Below are 26,639 nucleotides of genomic sequence, written 5' to 3' on the forward strand. Positions count from 1 at the left end.
AAGTATTCAAAGCAAAAAGTCAAGTTAAAGGTTGTTTGAGTGTTCTTTTACCATTGAAGGCGTCGACATTCTCGGGATTTCATCATCTTCCATTCCATCACTTGTATCCGTTTACCTTTAGGAGACATTATTAGAGGGTAGAGTGGGTGAGAAGGGTGAGTGAGCTTCCCCATTCCGTTAGTGGTTATTTCCATTCCTAAGAGATCATTTCGTTTTAGAACTTGATATCCTCATTTAATTTTTGTATGTGTTGAGTTTACTTTATTTCATGCTCACACATGAGAGTGAACCATTAGATTCCATTATGAGTGATTTCATGTTTAAGAGCGTATGTCCGTGAGGCCAAAGTCGAGGCGAAATGTGCTATGATAGGAAACAAAGTTTTGTTACTTTAGACTTGGATGATGCTCATGATGATGGGACACTTGCACTTAAGTATGAAACTATTAGTGAGGAGACTCTTAGCATGCTTTTGTGTTTATTGGTTTGATTCATGTGTTTGACACACTTAAGTCTCTCACTTGTTGATCGTTACCTTATTTGCATCGATAGTTCAACTTTTTTATCTCTTGGAATCTTGAACATTGTGGGTGTATTCATTGGAAACCCTCACGAGACAAAACTCGTCCTTTAGGGGTAACCTAAGGGTTTAAAGGCTTGTTGCATACGCTAAATACAACCGGGATGCCTCCGAAAGTGAGTTAGGTTTACTTTATTGTCTTGTTTTGTTGTTTGCTCGAGGACTAGCAAATTCTAAGTTTGGGGATGTTGATGTGGCGTGAAAATGCCACATTTAGATCACTTAACTTTGATGAGTTAGTTCTTTTCGAGTTTTATTTCTAATTATTTATGTGTTTTTATTGCTAGGTAATTTATTTGTGGTTTGGCGTGTAATCCGGAACAAAGAGAGCGAATTATCACATTTTCATCTTATGCGGCAAAATAGAAGAAAAGAGCACCAGGGGTATTTTGGTCATTTTGGTCAAAATCAGAAGTCAAACAACAAGTGAAGTCAATGACGAGTCCGACGGTGAAAACGGAAGTTGATTCGGAGTTCGGACGGGGAAGTTATGAAAGAAAGAAGCCAAGGTCTTTTCTTGAAGGCACTTCCCTTGGTTTTAATGTAGAGACAAGATGGAGGCACCTCTTGATTTCTAAATCAAGCCCAAAACCAAGCCCAAAGCCCACATAAACCAAAGAAGAAGAAAAGAGTTGAAAATATATGGGCACCCTCTTTATGGTTCAAAGTCAAGTTTGAGTCAAAGTCTTGACCTAGGATTTTAGTAGTAAAGGGTTACTATTCATCATCTTCTTCACTAAGAAGCAAGATAGAGGTGTGGCTAGGGTTTGGTGTTCTTCACCAAAAACAACAAAAGTTTGAGCTAGAGAAGGGTTTGATAGCAAGAGAGTGAAGGAGATAAGGAGGGTGACGGCCAACTTGGCCGGCACCACACAAAGTCGCGGTACAAGAGAACTCGGGACTACCCACACCAGCTCGGACGCATGGAACAGCAGCAGCGCCGGCAGCAAGCTCCGATCCGCACAACAACAGCTCGGAACGTGTGCTGCTCGGGATTTCATCGAGGATGCAGCTGCAAGGCACGGGCTTGCACGGACAGGAGCAGCTGTACACGGGACCTTCACTGCTGTACACGGGAGTTGCTCGGACAGTTCGGACCTTTCATGGGATGTGCGGCTGCAGCTCGGAACAGCTTGCCGTGGTCGGATTTCTTGATTTTTGGCCGAAACCCTAGCTTTCTTTCGTCGGATTTTTCATGGTGTTCCGGCAACTTTCTCGATCCGAAACCTTAGGGCTTTTATTCCCCATCATCTTGGCTTGCTTCCCATGTGGTTTGATTTGATTTTGGTGGAAAATCTCTGGAGGGAGAAAGCTTGGTGAAGCTTTAATGGAGTTAGTGTTCTAAATGGAGAAGATGATGGTGGTCTCTATGGGGAGATCTGATTTTTGCTCGGGGACACCCAAATTGCACTATTAAAGGGAAATCCAGAATTTTGCTACGGGGAGATCGACTACACTTAGAGACTCACTTTTCTCGACGAACCTAGCCTCGAGCCACATCGGAAAAAGGGGGATTTCTCATCATTCTCTTTCCATTTATTTTTCATTAACCATTTTTAGCTAAATCAAGTGTGTCGATTATATGGGATGAAATGTGATGAATTTGTGATTATGTTTAATATGACTTGATGTTTTGATTATGAATTGATGTTCATTTGATTCGATTATCGTTTTGATCATATTGTCATGTGTCTTGTCAAACACTTCGCATAGTTAATAGACGAAACGAAGCATTCGATGACTCGGGATTAACCGATTTAGACGTTTGTTTGACTAAGTATGATCTCCGGATATAAGTAGTACTTAGAGACATCTACTTTAGGAGTCGAATATTGATTGTACATCGATACATTAAATCGGACCATACATAGTTGTAGATTTATCATTATGGATTCCCAGACTTCGATACATATACTTTCGTATTCGGATACTCTTGAAGCATGATTTGAGTATGATGATTGACTTACTATTTGTTTACATTTGAGTTTAATTGACTTCTTATAGTTTTATGAACTAGAAGCCTTGGTCTTAATTGTCTATTGACACAAAGTTTGATAATGCGTACTTAGTTTGATAATCGACACTTACTAACCTTTGATCGATTATACTTAGTTTGACGTATTATACTTATTAGTGTCATACTTGTTCATTTTCAATTCCTTAGATAGTGTGTATAAGTTTGATAGTCGATCCTTAGTGACGTTTGATCGGTTATGCTTAGTTAGACACATGATGCTTAGGATTGTCAATGTGGGTGAAGTTAATTACATTTTCATGCGAATAGATATTTAGTATTTGTCATTATCGATCTTGTGGATCGAAGTATCCGTCTCACTCAACTTTTGCCCGAATCGATTCGTACCCGTCTCCACTCTTGTTCCTTCGACTCTTCTCTCGAATTTCTCTCGCCCGTTTAGATTGATCGTTTAGTTTAGTTTTACTCGTTTCTTCTCTTATTACTTATTCAATCTAAAACCCCCATTTATCTTTGTTTCCTTTCCTATTTAGTCTAAGTTAGCATTTGATACCTAGACCGGGGGATAAGACCCTTCGACATCCAAGCTACCTTCCTATCCTTGGATCGATCCCGGCTTTGCCGGATTACTACTTGATACCTCCGCTTGGGTGTGCAACCTTTTCGGGTGCATCAATTGTAACTCATCTTGTAGAGTTTTGAGTTGAGTAAAATAGGAGGAGACATCATGTCCTTCTTGTTTGTAGGATGAAATTGTCCGTTTCAATTGATAAATTTTGGGGGCATTGGTTTGAAAAAACCTTTCATAAAGATTACGCTAAATATCGGCGGCACTTTAATCGTGTAAAACGGAAGACCAAATATCCGGAGCAATGAAATTGATAATCCAGCTACTAACAAGATCATTACACCTTCCCCATGAGTGTAATTGATTTGGAGAAGTGGGTTTGGGAATAGAACCATCTACAAACCCGAATTTATCTTTTGCCCGAAGAGCCATCTTCATGGCTCTTGACCAAGAGGCATAGTTATCTCCGGTTAATAATGGAGTGATGAGAATAGTAGTTGGTGAGTCAGAGTGATGAACATCAAACACCGGATTAGGTGGAGAATGAGGAGTATAGTCTCCAGAATCGACATCAGTAGTAGTCATGATAGAAGAAATTGATTATTAAAAAAAACTGAATTGGCTCTTATACCATGTGAAGAGGGAAATACCTCTTGAATAATAATAGTTTGAACACAGAGAGAGAAGACAAGAAAGAGATAGAGATATGTGAGAAGATTTCTCTGTGTGTTTTATTCATTGATTTACACAAGTATTTATAGGTTTACAAGGGATTTACATATTAAAGTAATTTAGGAATAACGGGAAACTTCCCTATTCATGAATATTGGGAAACTTGGGAAACTTCCCTATTCATGAATATTACAATAATTAACAACTTTACATAATAGCAAAACTGACTAGGGTAAGTTTTTTCTCGGTCGGTGCTCTTGGTCGTTCGGTCGTGCATGTCGTGTATGCTTTGCATGCTCGGTCGGTGCTATATTCTAACAGTCCTCCATCCATGATGCAATAAGCATTATTAGTTCATATAAATATGAATATTATGCAGAAAGCTACATTATGGTGAGTTTTTTTCTAAGATCTGAATTGACTACGTAGATGTAGAATTCGGAAGGTATGTTTTTTGTCTGACTCGTACATTTGAATCATCGTAGTGGCTGCCTCTGACTTGAGCCCATTAAAAGAAGATTCAAACTAAGTTTGAACAAATATTCCCTTGTCTGAAATTACCAGATATGACAATTATGTCTCTAATTGAAACAAGAGTCAGTATTCGGATTTAGACAAGTCCAAGGGTTCGAGGCACGCGCTGAACAATATAAAAAAACAGACTAGTCGGGTTCAGACACTGAAAAACATCACCATAGTCTTACTTACCCGACAACGAAGAAGGAATAACCATCCATATGCCAACTTTGGACTATGTTCTCATGGTTCTCAAACACAACTTCTACAAATTCTCTAAACTCAGCACCCATGACGGACGTGTCAAGGTGCGAGCTTCCACCATCAGGGGCAGTAGGTATACTTCCAACACGAAAGACGCCTCCAATCTTGAAGAAATCAGCGAGTTTAAGAGGAGTATCGGCTGGGACAAATGAGACGTTGTTAAATCCATATCTCTGCTTTTGATCTATTATAGCTGCTGAACTAGAAAGCCTGATGGTTCTAGTGGTGTTGACAAGGCCGTAGTGGTATGAGCCTTGTGGGTTCGGTCGTGGTCCACTTGCAGTAAGGTTAGTCCTACGAATAGAGGAAGGAGTAAATATTAGAATAACACTTCCATTTGGGAGCAATGGGCCTTCCATGGGCCAAGCTATTTCTATAGTACCTTATGGATCGAGCCTGGTTGAGAGACCAGTTGATTTGGATTGTAGGACCACCTGGTGGTGGGCCAGAAACGGGCCCTGAAGAGTTGCTGTATCGTAAGATGCCGGTGGTGGTGAGGATAACAGAAGTGACTCGCGTTGAAACAACAATGTAATAGTCTTGAGCAGGTTGATCTGCAGTCACTAACACAGAATAAGACTGGCCAACGTGGACGTCCAGAGACGAATAAGTTGTTTGGAGAGTGTGAGTCCCTTCGACTTCAACCAGTTTCATTTTGTGGCCTTGAATACGAAAGTTGAGTGAGTTTTCACGACCCACATTTGAAATCCGGAGCCTATACGTTTTCCCTGTTACATAATTTGATCACATTTTCATTTTTGTTATTATACTAAACAATATTTCTACTATAATATACAATGCCATAAAAGTTATACGTTATTACCTTGTTCTACTGTGTAAGACACACTGTTGGAACCCTGACCATTGATGAGCACTCCATCTGGAAAAGTAAGCTTTCTACCACAATCAAGGATTGATCTCAACCTTTAAATAATTGAGGGTAGTTTCGTCATTTCAAACTGTTCAAAATTGCTAAAACATTATGTTTTTTAAGGGTTATGGATCTAGTATGCCTCCATTATGAATTTTTAGTCCTCTTAGTACCAACTGTGTAAGAGTAGGTTTGAATTTGTGGCTTATGGCGGTTTGAGTTTTGATGGCTATGGCGGTTTTGGAATTGTGGTCATAGGCGGTTTAAGCATAGGCGGTTTGTGACTAGCCGGAGGCGGTTTCAATTGGATTTCAGTTTCTAAATTGGATTACAAAGTCGGCTTATAATAATTTATAAATAGGGGTTTGAGTGCCACCACTAAATAACATCAACACAACAGCTCAACAACAACTCTTCTTTAAAGAGAGCTAGAGTGTGAGCAAGTGAGAGAGAAATTTTGTTTATAGTTTTGAGCAGTGTTTAATTTCTCGGTCGTCGAAGATTTAGTATAGAACGTTAATTTTCTATACGGTACCATCTTGGGACGAACTTGCGGGTTGTGTGAGTCGTCTTCATCTATCCTTCAATAAAGATTTCTTGTTCGCCCGAGGAAGGCTTACAGTCTGACATGTTCCTTACAAGCGTACACAATTTATTTCTATCAACTACATATAATTCCAGTTTTTAAGAATCACTTATCCCAGTGTGAGAAGAAATTCTAATGAGAAGAAATATTGGAATATGAGGTCCATCATCTAATTTTAGTCCTAAAAACGTATTCGAGTTGGCTACAACGGTGGCCGTGAAGGTGACTGTGGTGGCTACAAATTTATAAAAACATAATTTGGATCTTTCCAATGACAGCCCATAGGAGTTGAAATAAGAGGGGATTTGGGCTAGAGTTGTAGAAGGAAACAAACTAAAGGATCTATTCAGCTCAGTTAAAAAACTCTGAAACTTCAAAGAACTAAGGTAGTTGGTTGCTTTATTGTCCTATAAAAGTGAGAGCCCAAATCTGACTCAACGTCTAAATTGAAACTTCAAAGAACTAAGTCAGATTTCAGGCTGTGTCTTTTTTTCTGATTCCGCCGAATGGTTGATGTTGGTCGATTTTCAACCGATTGATTCAAATGATTCACATCTAGACAAGTCGGAATAAGAAAAGAAAAACACCACATAAGACTAATTAAACAAGTGATGGTCTCTTTAGGAGCAAATATCTTTGATTTTTAGGAGCAAATATCTTTGATTTTTAGGAGCAAATATCTCTGATTACTCAAAGATCTCTTTTATGTTCTAATATCTTCATCAAACACATATAGATATAGTTTGGAACACAAGTCCTTAAAATTGAAGAACATGCCAATTTGACTTTACCGACTGACCATTTCAACGTCGGTATGATCATTTTGCTGTAGTTGAGAGGAAACAAATTTTCGGAGTCCAAGAGTCCTCCATCAACCACAATATTTTGTCCAGTGATGCAACTTGACTCGTTAGATGCAAGAAATAGGGCTGTGTGAGAGGCAGTTTAGTTGGGTTTAGTTGGCAGTTTCCAAAACTCATAGGCGGTTTCAAACATGGCAATAGGCGGTTTAAGCAATAGGCGGTTTGGATTCAATTTCTAAATTTTGGTTCAATTTAGGAGGGATGCCACCGGCTTATATTAATTATAAAAGGGGTCTTGAGTGTTTGTAAACAACACACCACAACAACATCAACAACTCTTCTTTAGAGAGCTAGAGAGAGAGAGCAAGAGTGAGAGAAATTTTTCATAGTTTTTGAGCGGTGTTAAATTTCTCGGTCGTCGAAGATTTAGTATAGAAGGTTAATTTTCTATACGGTACCATCTTGGGACGAACTTGCGGGTTGTGTGAGTCGTCTTCATCTATCCTTCAATAAAGATTTCTTGTTCGCCCGAGGACGTAGGCTTTAGGCCGAACCTCGTTAATTTTTGTTCGCATATTTGATTTTGACTTAGCTTTTCGATTAATCTTCATAATCGGATCAATTTCTAAGATAGGTTCGATAGCTTCCGCGATTTTTAGTTATAACAATTGGTACCAGAGCCTTGTTGAGATTGAACGAAGAGAAGATGGGATCGAGAAGTGGTACGGTCAAATCAGGGAAATATGAGATAGAGAAGTTCAATGGGAAAAACGATTTTTCTTATTGGCGGTTGCAGATGAAGAATCTGTTAATCTCGCAGAAATTACATAAGACGTTGACGGGAAAGAAACCAGGAGATATGTCAGATGAGGATTGGGAGGAGTTAGATCTCGAAGCACGGGCAACCATTATGTTGTGTCTTGAGAGGGACGTGGCGTTCCTAGTAGACGGAGAAGCAACGGCGGCGAGTGTGTGGTTAAAGCTAGAAAGCAGTTTCATGACAAAAACTTTAACGAATCGGGTCTACTTAAAATCCAAATTATTCACATGTAGAATGGAAGAGGGTTCTTCTATTCAGGAATATGTGAATAGGTTTGACAGGATTATCTCAGATTTGAAGGATATTGATGTTAAGGTTGAGGATGAGGACCAAGCCCTCATATTGTTACTTTCATTGCCTAAATCCTATGAGAACCTTGTTCAAACTTTGATGCTTGTTGGTGATAGTCTAAGCATGGAAGAGACGAGAAATTCGCTATTAGCGGATGACCTTCGAAAGGTTGCTACTAGCAGTATGGCGTCGGGTGGAGTAGACAAGGAACAAGCACAAGGGTTGTTTGTAACGAGGGGGAGGAGTAATGAAAGGGGAAAGGGAAAGGGCGGGAAATCTAGATCCAAATCTAGAGGCTCTTTCAAGAAAACGTGTTTTAGTTGTGGTGAGCTTGGCCACTTTAAAGCGGCTTGTCCAAAGAGAAAGTTGAAGCAAAAGAACGAAGGCTACAAGGAGAAACAAGATATGCAAGAGGCTGGATATGTGTCAGAAGAGGCGGACGAATGTTTCTCGGTGACAGAGGTGTCTGAGAAGATCTTCGATAAGTGGATGCTTGATTTAGGGGCGTCACACCATATGTGCCCAAATAGGGAGTGGTTTACTACCTATAGGAGTATAGATGGTGGTACAGTTATACTGGGTGATGATAGTATATGTAAAACTGTGGGACTCGGAACAATACGGATCAAGATGCACGATGGAGTGGTGAGAACATTGACAGACGTAAGACACATACCCGATTTGCGGAAAAATCTAATTTCCCTTGGTGTGTTGGAGCGGAACGGCTGTAAGATAATTATAGAGAATGGCTCCATAAAAGTCGTTAAGGGTTCTTTGGTGGTAATGAGAGGTACTCGTTACGGTAATTTATACAAACTTTTGGGGACAACAATTACGGGAGATGTAGCAATAGCAATCAGTGGAAGGGATCCAACGGCTAGTACGAGGCTTTGGCATATGCGCCTTGGGCATATGTCAGAAAAGGGTTTATGTTTAATGTGCGGGAAAGGCTTGTTGAAGGACATGAAGAAGCCTTGCATGGAGTTTTGTGAGCATTGTGTGTTCGGGAAGGCACACAGGGTGACATTCTCTACAAGCAAGCACAGGAGCAAAGAGGTGTTAGACTACGTACACACCGATGTCTGGGGACCGGCAAAGTTACCTTCCAAGGGTGGTTCCAGGTATTTTGTTACATTCGTTGATGATCATTCGAGATTTGTCTGGCTTTATTTTGTGAAGCATAAGAATGAGGTATTCAACACATTCCTGGTGTGGAAAGCAATGGTTGAGAACAAAACTGGTCGAAAGCTGAAGACGTTAAGGTCGGATAATGGGACCGAGTACACGGATGGGGCATTCAAGGAGTTTTGTAATCAGGAAGGCATTGTGAGGCACTGGACAGTAGTAAACACACCTCAGCAGAATGGAGTCGCAGAGAGATTGAACCGTACACTACTTGAGAAGGCTAGATGTATGCGCTCCAATTCGGGATTAGGCGTAGAATGGTGGGCAGAATCTGTTGCTACAGCTTGTTATATTGTGAACAGATCTCCACATTCTTCTTTAGATGGCGGCATACCTTACGAGGTGTGGTCAGGTGAACATGCAGATTACGGGAGACTTAAGGTTTTCGGTTGTACGGCCTATTACCATGTTAAAGGTAACAAACTTGACAATAGAGCAAAGAAGGCAATTTTCTTAGGATATGCTACAGGAGTCAAGGGTTATCGGCTATGGTGTACGGAAGACAAGAAGTTTGTAATCAGCAGAGATGTGGTGTTTGATGAGTCATCTATTGTAGCTATGGCGAAAGCTACGGTGCCTAGTTGTGGTGATGTTGGGTCTACTAAAGCTCAAGTAGTGGAAGTAGAAGCCGAAGACCAACGGGTTTCTAGGAATCATGATCAGGTGGAGCATCAGGATAATACTCAGGATGAGGAAATTGATGAACCCGATCATGAGGAGGTTCAAGGGGAAGGTACACAAGTTTTACAACAACAACAGCAGGATGTTTCGGTACACACTAGGCCGAAACGGTTATATAAGCCGGTACAGAGGTTAGGGTCAGACAAACCTCTTAGGCATTACGGGCAGGCAAATGTGGTTGAATATGCACTCTCGGTGGAAGACGACGAGCCGGTCACCTTCAAACAAGCTATCACCGCGGCGGAAAGAGAGAGTTGGTTGGTTGCTATGCAAGAAGAGATGAAGTCTCTTCACAAGAACCAGACATGGGAGGTTGTCCCATTGCCCGAAGGTAAGTCTGTTATTGGTTGTAAATGGGTGTACAAGAAGAAAGAGGATTCTTCCGAAATCAAGGGTACAAGGTATAAGGCAAGACTAGTGGCCAAGGGTTATGCACAGAAAGAAGGGGTCGACTACAATGAGATTTTCTCACCAGTCGTGAAACATACTTCTATTCGGGTGCTATTGAGTATTGTTGCTCATAGTGATCTTGAGCTGGAACAACTCGATGTTAAAACCGCCTTCTTGCACGGTGATTTGGAAGAAGAAATTTATATGGCTCAACCTGAGGGATACAAGGTTGAGGGCAAAGAAAATCAAGTATGTCGTTTGAGGAAATCTCTTTACGGATTGAAACAATCCCCTCGCCAATGGTACAAACGATTTGATTTTTTCATGCTAAAGCATGGTTTTCGCAGAAGTGACTATGATTGTTGTGTATACATCAAGAAGCTTCGCGAAGGTGACTTTATTTATCTCCTTTTGTATGTGGATGACATGCTTATTGCTTCTCGAAGCATGGTGGAGATAAATAAGTTGAAATCTCAACTCAGTCAAGAGTTTGAGATGAAAGACATGGGCGCTGCAAAGAAGATACAGGGAATGGAGATTAAGAGAGAGCGGTCAAGTAAGAAACTGTACTTGAATCAGAAAGGTTACATCGAACGAATAGTTTCTCGGTTCGGGATGCAGAATGCGAAGGCGGTGTCAACACCTTTGGCACCACACTTCAGGCTCTCGGGAAAACAATCTCCCACTACTACGGTGGAGAAGGATCATATGGATCGTGTACCGTATGCTAGTGCAGTTGGCAGTTTGATGTACGCTATGGTGTGTACTCGTCCAGATATTTCACAGGCGGTCAGTGTGGTTAGCAGGTTTATGGCAAACCCGGGGAAGACACATTGGGAAGTTGTGAAGTGGGTCTTGAGGTACTTGAAGGGTACCGTTGATACGGGTTTGTGCTTTGGTGGAGACACATGTCAGGTAAGCGGTTATGTTGACTCAGATTATGCTGGCGATCTAGATAGAAGACGATCTACTACTGGTTATGTATTTAGGGTACATGGTGCTCCAGTTAGTTGGCGATCGATGTTACAATCTACAGTTGCGTTATCTACTACGGAGGCCGAGTATATGGCTATGGCCGAGGGTGTAAAGGAAGCATTGTGGTTGTGGGGTCTTCTGGATGATCTAGGGATTAAGCAGGAGTGCGTGGATGTATGGTGTGATAGTCAAAGTGCGATCCACTTGGCGAAGAATCAGGTTCATCATGCTCGTACTAAGCATATCGATGTCAAGTATCACTTTGTACGAGATGTCATAGAGGAAGGTGATGTTTCTCTTATGAAGGTACACACAGATGAGAATCCCGCGGACATGTTGACTAAAGTGGTGACGTGTAGCAAGTTTCAGCATTGTCTGGAATTGCTACAAATCGGCTCGTGTTAAGTTGTCCGAAAGGGCGTAATGGCGACAAGATAAACTTTATGTGAAGGGTTGGTAGAACTACGGTAGGCTTGATCCTGTAAAAGGGTACGTAGGCAACCATGGTCATATGGTGCAGTCGGATGAAGCTACAGGTAAATATATCTTACAAGGAGTATCCTGGTGTTCGTCCAAAATTTGAAGTATATCAAATTGTGTACGAGGTGGAGAATTGTGAGAGGCAGTTTAGTTGGGTTTAGTTGGCAGTTTCCAAAACTCATAGGCGGTTTCAAACATGGCAATAGGCGGTTTAAGCAATAGGCGGTTTGGATTCAATTTCTAAATTTTGGTTCAATTTAGGAGGGATGCCACCGGCTTATATTAATTATAAAAGGGGTCTTGAGTGTTTGTAAACAACACACCACAACAACATCAACAACTCTTCTTTAGAGAGCTAGAGAGAGAGAGCAAGAGTGAGAGAAATTTTTCATAGTTTTTGAGCGGTGTTAAATTTCTCGGTCGTCGAAGATTTAGTATAGAAGGTTAATTTTCTATACGGTACCATCTTGGGACGAACTTGCGGGTTGTGTGAGTCGTCTTCATCTATCCTTCAATAAAGATTTCTTGTTCGCCCGAGGACGTAGGCTTTAGGCCGAACCTCGTTAATTTCTGTTCGCATATTTGATTTTGACTTAGCTTTTCGATTAATCTTCATAATCGGATCAATTTCTAAGATAGGTTCGATAGCTTCCGCGACTTTTAGTTCTAACAGGCTGCCTCTGCTATATCCTTAGCCTTCATAACTATCTCTTTCAGGTTCACTCGAGCTGACACCTGAGCTTCAACAAGCCCCGGGTCCAATCTTAACCATTTCAACCCTGGGACGGAACAAGTCAATGGAGTTGCAATTCCAAAAGGAGAAACACAGTTTACTCTGATCCCATACATCCCTAGCTCGCGAGAAGCCGAACGGACCACACCTAAAATTGCGTGCTTAGAAGCAGTGTAAACAACTAGGGCTAACCCACCTCGACTAGCTGATGCACTCGATGTGCATATGATTGACCCACGGATTTTTCGTGCAACCATAGCACGGGCTGCGTGCTTTATGACAGCGGCACCACCACAAACATTGATAGCCATTACGTTGTCTAATGCATCTAAGTCCATCTCAAAAACACTAAGCATGGGTCCTAAAATCCCAGCGTTGCTATATACAATGTCAAGAGTACCATACTTGTCTAGGGCATATGCAACCATCTCTTCTACTTGTTTTTCATCCCTAACGTCGCAATGAATGTAGCAAGCTTTGTCTACACCAATGGAGGCCACTACTTCATTACCCAATTCATCTTAGACGTCTGCGATCACAACCAACGCACCGTTCTCTACGAATAACCTCGCCGCTGCTTCACCTATTCCACCGGCTGCCCCTGTGACAATGGCAACCTTGCCTTCCAACCTATTACGTAGTTACAAGTACAAGAGAGTGGGAGAGTTATATAGAGAAAACAATGTTAGTACTTGATCAAGAATACATGGTTTTAGTTTGATATTAGCATGTTCAAGGTTTCAAATATATGCATCTAAACTTGTCATAGTCAAGTAAATATTTTAAGAAAAGAGATTGTAATATTCTATACCCATCTATCTAAATGAAAATATGAATGGGATTATAGGGGTACGCCTTCAATGCAATTGTCATCTAGGGTTACCACCTGAGACAACTCGAGTCTTGGTAACTTTAATGAGAAATTCTATTCATCCCTCCATTTTGGTACCTCCTCTAGCCCTCCGCCGATGTGGCAACATATCACTTGAATTTGGAGCAATTGGAGAGAGAACGGTGAGAAATATATTCCAGTGATACGTTGCCACATCGGAGGAGGGTAGAGGGAGGGAAAAACCTAGCCAGTTCAATACATGTATAAACCAACATGGCCCAACAACATCTTTGGGTCCGGTCACTTAATGGGGTTTGTTTAAGATTCATAACTCAAGGTAGTTATTAGCCCATGATCCTTTTGCTTAAAAAAATAACAATTAATAATCAGAATTTGGCATTTATCTGTCCCAGATATTGTAAAATAATCCTAATATAATTAGTCAAACCCAGATTATGAAATGGATCAAATTGATTAAAAAAAGCCTTGTTAAATCAAGTAAAATTCAGGAAAAAAAAATTTATGTAGTGAGAATTGCACTAACTACCTTGAGTTATGAATCTTAAACAAACCCCATTAAGATACCGGACCCAAAGATGGTTGTTCGGCCATCTCTGTTTATACATGTATTGAACTGGCTAGGTTTGTACTTACAGACCTACTCTTTCAGTAGTGGATACATACATCATTATGTGTTTGAGATCTGGTTAGTTTAGGCTTTGGGGAAGATTGTGTACATGAGTTTGAGTTCTTGACTGATGGAAATGAATGAGAGAGAGAGAGAGAGAGAGAGAGAGAGAGAGAGAGAGAGAGAGAGAGAGAGAGAGAGAGAGAGAGATTGTTAATTACCTGAGTTTGGACATGACTCAGGAGATCAATCCCCCTTGTGAACCGGATGGCCTTGATGAAAGAAGAAGAAGAAGAAGAGAAGGATGTCTCTTCTCTCACAGGACAATTTGTGATATAATAAGAGGGGGTTTCTGTTCCCAAGGCATTAATTTTTTCAACTATTCCCGTAGAGGCATTGAAATCAATAAGATCTCTTATACGTAAATGGGAAGTATTGCTATATTAAGATCTTGGTAGTTTTATTGGAGCCCCCAATTTCTGGTATAGGCGCCTTTATAAGGTCCACTTTTATTAACAAATGCACGATATTTGGGGCGCCTAATTAGAACTTCCCTCATATCTTTAGTAAGATATTAAGATGTAAAGTTATTTCTTCGAGTAGGGGTGAGCAGCGGTAGGTTGTCGATCATTTAGGGTCAAGCCGAAGGCCGATCCAATGAACGGTGGTTTGGCTAAATCATCGGTCGAAGTCGAGTCGACCAAATCGTTAACCGACTTCTTTCGGCCCGGTTCGGTTTGATTCGACTGAGTTCGGTTGGTCGGTGTGGCCGAACTCGATTACCCAAATCAAACAGGAGAAAAAAGTGAACTTAAGTTAGAAGAATCGAAGTTAAAATTTAAAGTCAGTCTTCAAACTATTATAGATTTAAAGTAAGTCTTTAACCAAATCAGTCTTTTCTAGTAAAACAAATAAAACTTGTAGCGTTCCGGAGACATATCAGAGAGAGGGAAATTAAAAATCAATTAGTTTGGGCTCTTGAAGTTGAATCTCATTTAGAGGAAAGAAATCTAAAGAAAACCATAGTAGAGGGTAATAATGAAACTTCTCAGAATCGTGCGGCTGCACTGAATTTTATCCAACACCATCTATGTGAAGACTTAAAATCGGAATATTTAAATACGAGAGACCCTTTATTACTATGGATTGGTTTAAAGAAACGTTTTGATCATTAAAAAAGAATTATCCTTTCTAAGGCCCTTAATGACTGGCTCCACCTTACACTACAGGATTATAAAGCTGTTTCTGAATATAGTTTTGTTCTGTTTAAAATAACGAAAAAATTGGCACATTGTGATTTTCCTGTTAGTGAAGAACAAATGTTAGAGAAAACATTTTCAACTTTTCATGCTTCCAATTGGAATTTGCAAGAACAATATAGAAACATGAATTTTAAATGTCATTCGGATTTAATTTCATGTCTTCTGGTTACAGAACAAAATAGAGAAGTAATTATGAAAATTACAGAAGTCCGTCCAACTAGATACACTAACTTTTCTGAAACATATTCCACATCCGTCTCTACTGAAACACGAGAACGTAACCAAAAGGGTCGTGGTCGTGGCAACTACCACAATAAAAATTCAGAGGAACATGATCGTGGTGACAATCAAAATAAAGATAACAGAAGCGGTGGCTACCGTTCTGGGGGTCGCGGTCGTGGCTACGCCCGAGGTCGATGGACAAATAACTCGGCTAACAAATACAAGCCGTATAATCGGAAAAATAAAGGGACGAAGGTAGTAAATGAACCTTCTGAAATGAAGAATCAACCCTGTTTTAAATGTGGTATGACAGGACTGCTAAACATCTAGTAGATCTTTATCAAGCATCCTTGAAGAAACGTACTGTCGATGTAGAAACAAATCATATGAAAATCAACGATTCCTCGCGTAAAACAAGATTGGATGTATCTGACTATTTAACTGACGATGTCGAAATACATCTTACTGAAGTCAGGGCCGAGTCAAAAATAACAGATTATGGCATTAATCTGAAAAGAACCGCATCGGTGATGCAGTCCCCCCATCGAAGAAAATGATATCTATGGTAGTGAATATGAAAATCTTACTTGTAATGAGTTCGATCAATTACGATATGATGAGTTTGACGAAATGATTGATCGAATTCATAACTCTCCTAAGTAGTGTTTTTATAATATTTTCAGTTGTTGTAAATTTTGTATTATATTAATGTTTTACTTTTGACTATTGTATATCAATGTAATATATAAAATTAACATGTTGTCCATCAGTATCTTATGATTATTTTTATGTTCGTTAAGGTATGAATTCCAGAAGTACATTTTTGAGAGATGATGAAGATATTTGTCTGGCAGACAGTGGAACCACAAATTCTATCTTTCGAAGTAAAAAGTACTTCTTGACTCTGAAATTATTTAAGGCTAATGCGATTACTATCGCTGGTTCATCTAGTCTCATTGACGGCTCTGACAGAGCAATCATAACATTACCAAGTGATACGAAGTTAACCATTGAAGATGCATTGTATTCCAACTGATGTTTGAAGAATCTGTTAAGTTTTAAAGACATACGTCGAAATGGTTATCACATTGAGACTAGAGATGAAAATAATGAAGAATATTTATATATTACTTGAACTGCTTCGGGTCAGAAGCATGATCTCGAGAGATTGAAAACTCTCTCCTCAGGATTGTATATTACAAGAATAAAAACGGTTGAATCTTATGTTATCATAAACCAGAAGTTTTATGATCCAAGTGGGACGACACTTTGGCATAACCGTTTGGGACACACATGATCTACCATGATGAGTAGAATAATTCAAAATTCTCAGGGACACACACTACAGAATCAAAAGATTCTAATAGGCAAAGATTTTACTTGTACACCTTGCTCATTTGGGAAATTAATTGTAAGACCATCTTATACAAAAGTTCATATCGAATCTCCTAAATTTCTAGAAAGGATCCAAGGAGATATATGTGGTCCTATTCACCCACCATGTGGGCCGTTTCGATATTTTATGATATTGATAGACGCCTCTGCTAGATGGACTCATGTTAATCTCCTGTCTTCTCGTAATAATGCATTTGCAAGGTTGTTTTCCCAAATTATTAGATTAGGAGTTCATTTTCCTGATTTTCCGATTAAGTTCATACGCCTTGATGGGGCAGGTGAATTTACATCAAAAGCTTTCGATGCATACTGTATATCAGTTGGTATTTATGTTGAACATCCTGTAGCTTATGTTCATAGACAGAATGGTCTAGCAGAATCATTCATAAAACATATACAACTGATTGCACGACCAATGTTGATGAAAACCAAGTTGCCTGTTTCTGCATGGGGATCTGCAATGTATTACATGCTGCTGCTTTGATTCGCCTATGACCTACAGCGAATGGTCTACATTCTCCTTTGCAACTTGTTTTGGATCATCAACCAAACATAGCGCAGTTACGTATTTTTGGATGTGCGGTGCACGTGCCAATTACACCTCCTAAACGGACTAAATTCAGACTTCAGTGACGTCTGGGGATATATGTTGGTTTTGATTCACCATCTATTATCAGGTATCTAGAACCTACGACAGGTGATACTTTTACTGCAAGATTTGCATATTGTCATTTTGACGAGACAATTTTCCCTCCATTAGGGAGAGAAAATTCGTCTGCAGTGAATAACAAACAAATTGAATTGTGTTGGAGTACACAAAGTTTATCTCATCTTGATCCTTATACAAATCAATCTGAGCTAGAAGTAGAAAGGATAATACATTTGCAAGGCATTGCAAATAAACTACCAGATGCATTTAATGATGCAGCCAGAGTAACAGAATCATATATCCCTGCTGCTAATGCTCGTGCACGAGTTAATATTCCTGAAGGACCAGGAAAAACTGCTATAGCAAATGAGTCGTCTAAGACACGTCAGAAACGTGGACGACCAATTGGTTCTAAAGATACTATCCCTAGAAAGAGGAAGAATCGATCACAAAATAATAGTTCTCTAGAAGAGACTATTAATAATACGCCCACACTTTCTGAACAAATACCGCTTGAAGAAGGTAAAACCCTTGATGAGGCAGAGATACCAAACAATGAGGAAATCTCTATAAATTATGAATGTTCGAAAGAAGTGTGGGACAGAAATGAAACAATTGTCGACGAGATATTCTCTTTTGCAGTGGCAACCTCAATTCTGAAAGAGAATGATGATTATGAATCACGCTCTATTGAGGAATGTCGAAAAAGACATGATTGGTCGAAATGGAAAGACGCAATTCAGACAGAACTAGATTCACTCAATAAACGTGGTGTTTTTGGACCAGTGGTTCTCACACCTAAGGATGTAAATCCAGTTGGGTTTAAATGGATTTTTGTAAGAAAACACAATGAAAATAATGAAATAGTTCGCTACAAAGCACGACTTGTGGCGCAAAGTTTTCTACAAAAACCTGGTATAGATTATGAAGAAACATATTTTCATGTTATGGATGCAATTACATTTAGATATTAATCGGTCTGACGGCTCAAGAAGAACTCGATATGCATCTACTAGATGTTGTTACTGCATATCTATATGGCAATCTAGATACTGATATTTATATGAAAGTTCCTGAAGGATTCAAATTACCTAATGAAGAGCCACGGGTCATGTATTCACTTAAACTTAATAGAGCTTTATATGGTTTAACGCAATCAGGGCGAATGTGGTACAATCGCCTCAGTGAATACTTGACTAAGGAAGGATATGTAAATGATCCCATTTGTCCATGTGTTTTTATTTAGAAATCATATACTGGATTCGCTATCATTGCAATATACGTTGATGATATAAATCTAATTAGGACAGTTGAAGATGTCTCAAAGGCTGCAGAATATTTGAAGAATTTGAGATGAAAGACCTTGGGAAAACAAAATTCTGCATCGGTTTACAGATTGAGAGAAGTACAAGCGGCATACTCGTTCATCAAAATTTATATACTGAAAAGATTTTGAAAAGATTTCGCATGGATACTGCTTACCCTCTTAGCACTCCAATGGTTGTTAGATATTTAGATACCGTAAAAGATCCTTATCGTCCTAAAGAATATAATGAAGCACTACTTGGTCCTCAAGTACCATATTTAAGTGCAATCGGTGCTTTATTATATTTAGCTCAATGCCCTAGACTTGACATTTCTTTTGCAGTAAATTTATTAGCCAGGTTCAGTTCAGCACCAACAAAGCGACATTGGATGGGAGTAAAGCATATTCTTCGATACCTTCGAGGAACTACTGACATGGGATTATTTTATTTGAAGAATTCCTCAAATGGTTCACAAGTAATAGGATACACTGACGCAGGATATCTATCTGACCCACATAAAGGAGTTTCACAAACATGTTATGTTTTTACTAGTGGCGGTACAGCTTTCTCTTGGCGATCAAGTAAGCAGAGTATGCCCGCCACATCTTCTAACCACTCGGAGATTATTGCTCTTCATGAGGCCACCAGAGAATGTGTATGGCTCAGATCTATTATCAGTCATATTAGAATTTCATGTGATCTTCCTGGAATTACAAAGTCACCTACCATTATTTATGAAGACAATGCGGCTTGCATTGCTCAGATAAAAGAAGGATATATTAAAGGTGACAAAACGAAACACATTTCGCCTAAGTTATTTTTCTCGCACCATCTACAGAAGAATGGTGAAATTGATATCCAAAAGATAGCTGACTTGTTTACCAAATCTTTGCCTACTACAACGTTCAGAAAACTAGTACAAAACAGTGGAATGCGAAGCTTGAAGAATCTGATGATGTAAAACTACATCAGTCCATAATATGATATTCATCAGGGGGAGAATATTATCATCACTAATACTGGATATCTACTCTCTGTACTCTTTTTCCTTCGTCCAATTTTTATCCCAATGGGTTTTTCTGGCAAGGTTTTAACGATCGAGGCAGTATATTAGCATCCGACATCACTCGGGATCTCTTTTATTGTACTCTTTTTCCTTCATCAGATTTTATCCCTCAGGGTTTTCCTGACAAGGTTTTAATGAGCCAACTAAAAAGTAGTCCACAAAATTTTAAACACAACAATCATTACTGATGGCATTGGTCATCCAAGGGGGAGTGTTATATATTGTGGTTGCCCATAAAGATGATTGTACACCTTCTATAACCATTTCTAGATATGGATCATGAAGCATGAGGTGTAAACTGACTCATCACTTCAAGATAGAGGATGGATTAATTAATTACACATCACCTACCCTATAAAATCCAACTTGTGGACTTGTGGGCTTCCCTTCACTCTTCTCTTCACTAGTATAAATGCACCTCAATGTACATAGATTTGGGTGGTCTTAAATTACAGAGAAATAAGTGAATAAAAGATAGTTATTTCTTTGATCATCCATACTCTTACTTTAGTAAACCTTAGTTATTACATAATCCATATCATTACAACTAATTAGATATAATCAGAGAAAGATATGATATAACCTTTCTTCTCTAAAAAGATTTATAATTATGGTTGGTTTTTGTAAAAGGTTTGCTAAAAGTATTTATTATGTATAATTTGGTAACAAATTACTTAAGAAGTCAAATGCTTTTATCAAGTCAAATGGAAGATCCTGTTGTCTTAACTGAATTGGATTTGATATACTATTATTAAATAATGGGCGCGTCTAAAGGGCCTCCCCAAATTGTTGTAGGCGTCTCCTCATAGGGGTTGACCATGGTCAAACCCCCGACAACTGTAGGCGCCGCTTCTCGGACTGATTAGTCCGAAGCCCAAAGCCTCGTCACGGGCTGGAAAGTCCAAAACGAGACGGACTGTCCAGTCCGATTGTATTCGGACCAGGGCCAGTCCGGAACCATGCATTAGGTCTCGAACTGGATCAGTCCGAAAAGATCCGGACTGTCCGGTCTGATTGTGTTCGGATTGAAACCAGTCTGAAACCACGCATTAGGTCTCAGACTGACGAGAGATGAAATATCACCAGTCTGAAAAAAATGGAGGAAGTTGATATTTCATCCCCAAATCTAGGTTCGTTTCTTCATCCTCTATCTAGTATTTTTTTCATCTCAACAAAACCTAGAATCTTAATCTTGATAATTAATGATTTTGGTATTTCCTTTGAGCTTGAAGATTTAAAAAGAAACCTAGGTTTTTTATCCTTCATAATGTTTAATCTATGATTGGTAACGAGTTTTCCTTGATAGATTAAAGAATTTTGTTAGGTTTGATCTTTGATTAATTTTTAGATTGAGAATTGAGAAAGTAGAGAGAGAGAGATAAATTGACGGAAAAGTGGGAGAGAAGAGGGAGGCGCTCGTGGAGGCGCCTAAACAATTTAGGGAGGCCCCTACAGAGGGGAGGCCCCTACAACATTTTTGGGAGGCGTATATAGAGGCGCCCTTTAATAATACTTCACTTAACAATGCCTATTTAATAAGACTGCGGCTTTGGAAAATAAAGAAAAATCTCCGGAAAATAAAGAATTAGTGAATAAACATTGATTTAGAGCGTATCTTTTTGTTTTATTCTAAAAATTGACTTGATCAAATATTGTCCTTTAGTCTTCATTTTCTCTATCCCTTTCCCTCTCTCTCTCTTTATCTTCTCGTTCTCTTACTTATTATCTCTCTCTCTCCCACTGTCTCACATTATCTCTCTCTCGTTGTCTCTCTCTTTCACTATCTTTCTGTCATTGTCACTCTAGATCTCGCACTCTCTATCTTGGGGTCTGTACAGATCTTTATGTGGAGATAAAAAAGGGAATAAATACAATAAAAAGTAAGAGTAAGAAATTGCCATAAGGAACGATCAAATTATTTCAATACACTTACTTTATAAAAACTACACTTCTTAAGTGAAAGAGAATCAATTTAACACAACAATAAATATAGAAAAAGAATATTGTGTGTACTCAAGACAGAAAAGAACAATTTCAGAGTCCAATGTCCTGACCACTGGGGTGATCAATTTCAGTCTTCCTCCTCTCCTGGGTTGGTGCAGAGTGAGCACCAAAAATCATCTAACATCTTATTACAACTCATATCATAATATATAAACATAAGCTAATTGATATGTTCTCCCCTGCCACCATTGGTATATCTTCTTTCATGACTTCTTATAGGGGTCGGGTGTGTCTGCCGGCCGCCTTACCACAGAGAAGTGCATTTCTTGGGATTGGGTATTCGTCTCTGATCGATTCTACTGGCGAATAAACACGTAAATAGAACTGTTGGCCGAGGTATTGACGAGCCCAAAACTCAGATCTCACATTCCACATCCCTACATTATCTAGAGCCACATAGACTGCAGTCCAAGAGTTAGGATATACCTGCACCACCAATAGTTGCTTATCTAGTTAATCATTTAGTCCGTTAATTATGTATTTGTGGAGCAAAAATCATGCTAAACAAAATCAGTGCAGCAATCATAGTTATTTATTAGTACCTGAACAGTGCAACGTGAAATAGCGTCTCTCAGATTATATTGGTTTCTACTTGTGGATGTCCATTGTCCTCCATCCATGCTGCAATAAGCATTATTAGTTCATATAAATACGAATATCGTACACAAAGCTACATTATGGTAAGTTTTTTTTTTCTAAGTACTAAATTGACTACGTAGATGTAGAATTCAGAAGGTATGTTTTTGGTCTGACTGTACATTTGACTCATCCTAGTGGTTGCCTCTGATTTGAGTCCATTAAAAGAAGACTCAAAATAAGTTTGAATAAAGATCCCCTTCTCTGAAATTACCAGCTATGATGACTATGCCTCTAATTGAAACAAGAACAACAAACGTCAGTTATTAGGATTTAGACCAGTCCGACTTAGACTAGTCGGGTTCAGACACTGAAAAACACCACCATAGTCTTACTTACCCGACAACGAAGAAGGAATAACCATCCATATGCCAACTTTGGACTATGTTCTCAGGGTTCTCAAACACAACTTCTACAAATTCTCTAAAATCAGCACCCATGACAGACGTGTCAAGGTGCAAGCTTCCACCATCAGGGGCAGTAGGTATACTTCCGACACGAAAGACGCCTCCAATCTTGAAGAAATCAGCGAGTTTAAGAGGAGTATCGGCTGGGACAAATGAGACGCTGTTAAATCCATATCTCTGCTTTTGATCTATTATAGCTGCTGAACTAGAAAGCCTGATGGTTCTAGTGGTGTTGACAAGGCCGTAGTGGTATGAGCCTTGTGGGTTCGGTCGTGGTCCACTTGCAGTAAGGTTAGTCCTACGAATAGAGGAAGGAGTAAACATTAGAATAATACTTCCATTTGGGAGCAATGGGCCATCCATGGGCCAAGATATTTCTATAGTACCTTATGGACCGAGCCTGGTTGAGAGACCAGTCGATTTGGATTGTAGGACCACCTGGTGGTGGGCCAGAAACGGGCCCTGCAGAGTTGTTGTATCTTAAGATGCCGGTGGTGGTGAGGACAACAGAAGTGAATCGTGTTGAAACAACAATGTAATAGTCCTGAGCAGGTTGATCTGCAGTCACTAACACAGAATAAGACTGGCCAACGTGGACGTCCAGAGACGAATAAGTTGTTTGGAGAGTGTGAGTTCCTTCGACTTCAACCAGTTTCATTTTGTGGCCTTGAATACGAAAGTTGAGTGAGTTTTCAAGACCCACATTTGAAATCCGGAGCCTATACGTTTTCCCTGTACATAATTTGATCACATTTTCATTGTTGTTATTATACTAAACAATATTTCTACTATAATATACAATGCCGTAAAAATTGTACGTAATTACCTTGTTCTACAGTGTAAGACACACCGTTGGATCCCTGACCATTGATGAGCACTCCATCAGGAAAAGGAAGCTTTCTACCACCATCAAGGATTGATCTCAACCTCTAAAAATATGAGGGTAGTTTCGTCATTTCAAACCGTTCAAAGTTGCTAAAACATTATGTTTTTTAAGGGTTATGGATCTAGTATGCCTCCATTATGACTTTTTAGTCCTCTTAGTACCAACTGAGAGAGAGAAAGATAAGATTATCCCAAACGAAAATGCTAGAATCACAAAGGATTTTGACAAAAGAAATTGTCCGGCTGATGTGGCGGTTGTGATTTGAATCTTTCAACGGTTCAGATTTAGTCAAACTTTCAAATCACAACTGCCACATCAGCTAGGCAACTTGTATTGTCAAAATCCTTTGTGGTTCTACCAAAATTGGGTTGAAATTTGGCTTATATTTGAAGTGGACGACCTGATTTAGCCATAATATCTTAGACTAAGAATTCGGACAAAAGGAGATTGTGCACCTCAAATTTCGGCCAGCTTTATCGGACAGAGTGTCAGAGTTAATAGAGAGAAACTTAAAGAGAGAAATAGAAATAAGGGAGATTTTATAGGGCCCCCTCATTTTTGTTAAAAGGCCCCCCCTCAATGATAATTTACCAAGTAAAATGGTTCGTGGGGAGGCCTTTTAACAAAATTGGGGAGGCCTTATAAAACTTCCCTAGAAATAATACCGTGTGATTGGCCGTGTACCAGTCACCAATGAGAAGAGTGTAATCATCAGCAGGGTCAGGGAAAGGAACAGGAATTCTTGGTCTACTGAGAACCTTAATTCCTCCAAACCCACCAGCAGCTTTGTGAAAAGCAAGTGAGGGAAAATAAAAGTAACTCCCAATCTGATCCTTCACCTGCAAAGTGTAAGTGAAGTTTTTCCCTGGAGGAATTGGGCATGTTGTTCCATATACCCCATCTTGCCATGAATTCCTCCTTTGTTGTACTCCATTCCTATTTTTGTTTTATTTACCATTAGTATCAAATCCAATTTGATCTCATTTATCTCCAATTTATGATTTCACTCTTATAAATGTAAAAAGTAGATAATGAAATTGTGTTACAATTTTTTTTTGTTGAAAGGCAAAATTGTGTTACAATTACTTAGCATAATTTGTTCCTATTTGGTAGTAACATGTGTATCTTTCTAATACCGAGAGCATAGTTTGTCTTTTGGCTATAAAAGTTTATCAATTCTATGTGATCTCAACCGGATATCCCCACTGTAGGATTGGGATTATGTCTAGTCTAGACTCTCTAGAGTCATGGTGGGGGTATGACTGGTGTGTAAGGGTACAGATGGACAAATTCGATAAAGAAAATAATACCCTTGTGTAGTTGTGTTTTAAAAACTTAATCACAATAATTTCCAACATTTTTATGTTAATTTATATTTTCCTTAATTAAAAAAAAAAAAAAAAAAAAAAAAAACTACATACAGTCTCCATAATAATTTCCAAGAATGATGGTGCTTAATTCTATTATATTCCCTTATTTACCCTTTATTTATATCAACATAATAAATCAAATCGGACTCCAAAACTGGCTAACAAGTTTTTGTTGCATAAGTTCGATAAATAATTCTAATTTGTTTCAACTAAACATATTTCAAAGTCAGAACTCTGGTAGTCTTAGATAATTTTAAATGTTAAAAATAGTTTTTTATTTTCTTCAAACATAACTAAATCCTTAATTTTTATTTTTAGTTTGTTTATTATACAAATATTTCATATTTAGGATTAGAATATTAATTTACTTTTATCAAAAATAGGATGACATATTAATCGAAGTGACCATTATGGATGGTCATTATCCTTCCCTCAACCAAACTTTATACCATCTTTATGAGTGGTGAGAGTCCTAAGAAGATAATGCAGTACAACTAATATTTACGTTTTTCTTACTACACATCTGACTCGTTTGAATGACTGATTTCTCAATTTTTGTTTTTAGTATACTTGAGCATCTGACTCGTTTGAATGACTAATTTCATTGAAGTTCGAAAGAGAAAATGAGTAAGTTCTTGAGTGAGAGAGAGAGAGAGAGAGAATTACCAAGAGAGGAGGAATGGCTCATCCAAGCTGTTGAATACATTAATTATGAGATTATCATTTGTAACAGAGTAAATATTAGGACCAGGAAATTGTCCATTGATCAGTATACCCTGTTGAGGGACTCCAAGAGGAGAAATGGTACCATAAGTCACATTCCAAGTGAAGAATCTGTATGGATCTTCACCTTTAACCACTCCTAAAACAAAAGCCAAGGAGATGATAATTGCTCTAAAATCCACTGACATTCTTTAATTGAGGAGTTAGAGAAGGACAGAGAATGTGGGTTTCTCTAGTTTCTCTCTGTTTTAAAATTTTATGAGACTTCTAAGAGAGAGAGGGAGAGAGAGAGAGTGGGGAATGGAAGAAAGGAGAAGAGATGGTGACAGTACTTAATTGTGATGGGAGCCGTAAAGAGGAAGGCATAATGTTAGTTTTTGGGTTAATTTCATTTTGCCCACAATTTGCCTCTGTAAGTGTTTAGCATTTCTTTTGGCTCCAGATGTCAAAACAATTTTATGGTGCGTTTGGTTGTAGGATTCATGAATCCACGGATTCATGAATCCAAATAGTTTCTTTTGGTTTGTTTGGTAACCAATAAGAATTCTAGGATTCTTGATTCCTTCATTTAAAATCCTTTGGTTTGTTTGTCTATTATACTTGGATTCTTATAAAATAAGATTTTAATTAAAATAATAATATCCTTCAAATTTATGAATAATATCCCAAAAACAAAATCTCATCCAAATATTGTCTCTAGGTAACTGAAGTTTCATGAAACCTATTTTTCTCCGGTAACTGAAATTTCATGAAACCAATTTTTTTCACGTAAATTTCAAAAATAGTAATTTCTTTCTACAAAATAATTATTTTAAAAATATTATTTTTTTAAATCATTATTTTTTCGCAAATTATTATTTTT

At 38.7% G+C, this 26,639-nt stretch overlaps 2 protein-coding genes, 1 long non-coding RNA gene and 1 pseudogene across 4 annotated transcripts in view; all 4 read right to left on the minus strand.

Moving 5' to 3' along the window:
* Positions 1-26,639, minus strand: part of LOC147538752 (uncharacterized) — a 78,884-nt gene that overhangs the window by 27,964 nt on the left and 24,281 nt on the right. The window lies entirely within an intron of this gene.
* On the minus strand, positions 4,379-5,495 carry LOC147538754 (L-ascorbate oxidase homolog). The gene is made up of 3 exons (XM_086638989.1): positions 5,399-5,495; positions 4,958-5,303; positions 4,379-4,869 (listed from the first exon to the last, which is right to left on the minus strand). Exons 2-3 carry the CDS (start codon positions 5,227-5,229, stop codon positions 4,500-4,502), a joined length of 642 nt encoding a protein of 213 aa, XP_086495115.1. The 5' UTR covers positions 5,230-5,303; positions 5,399-5,495; the 3' UTR covers positions 4,379-4,499.
* LOC147538755 (short-chain dehydrogenase reductase 3b pseudogene) lies at positions 6,713-14,159 on the minus strand (annotated as a pseudogene). Its single transcript, XR_015225125.1, has 3 exons — positions 14,072-14,159; positions 12,329-13,020; positions 6,713-6,961 (listed from the first exon to the last, which is right to left on the minus strand). The product of XR_015225125.1 is annotated as a short-chain dehydrogenase reductase 3b pseudogene (transcript).
* On the minus strand, positions 21,646-26,179 carry LOC147538756 (L-ascorbate oxidase homolog). Its single transcript, XM_086638988.1, has 7 exons — positions 25,721-26,179; positions 24,350-24,620; positions 23,625-23,727; positions 23,185-23,530; positions 22,731-23,096; positions 22,298-22,376; positions 21,646-22,181 (listed from the first exon to the last, which is right to left on the minus strand). The coding sequence occupies exons 1-7, from the start codon at positions 25,963-25,965 to the stop codon at positions 21,969-21,971; spliced, it is 1,623 nt and encodes a 540-aa protein (XP_086495114.1). The 5' UTR covers positions 25,966-26,179; the 3' UTR covers positions 21,646-21,968.

The sequence above is a fragment of the Eschscholzia californica genome, unplaced genomic scaffold, assembly GCF_041429995.1.
Source record: "Eschscholzia californica isolate CP2 unplaced genomic scaffold, dmEscCali1.0.p SCAF_5, whole genome shotgun sequence".
NCBI classification, from domain to species: domain Eukaryota; kingdom Viridiplantae; phylum Streptophyta; class Magnoliopsida; order Ranunculales; family Papaveraceae; genus Eschscholzia; species Eschscholzia californica.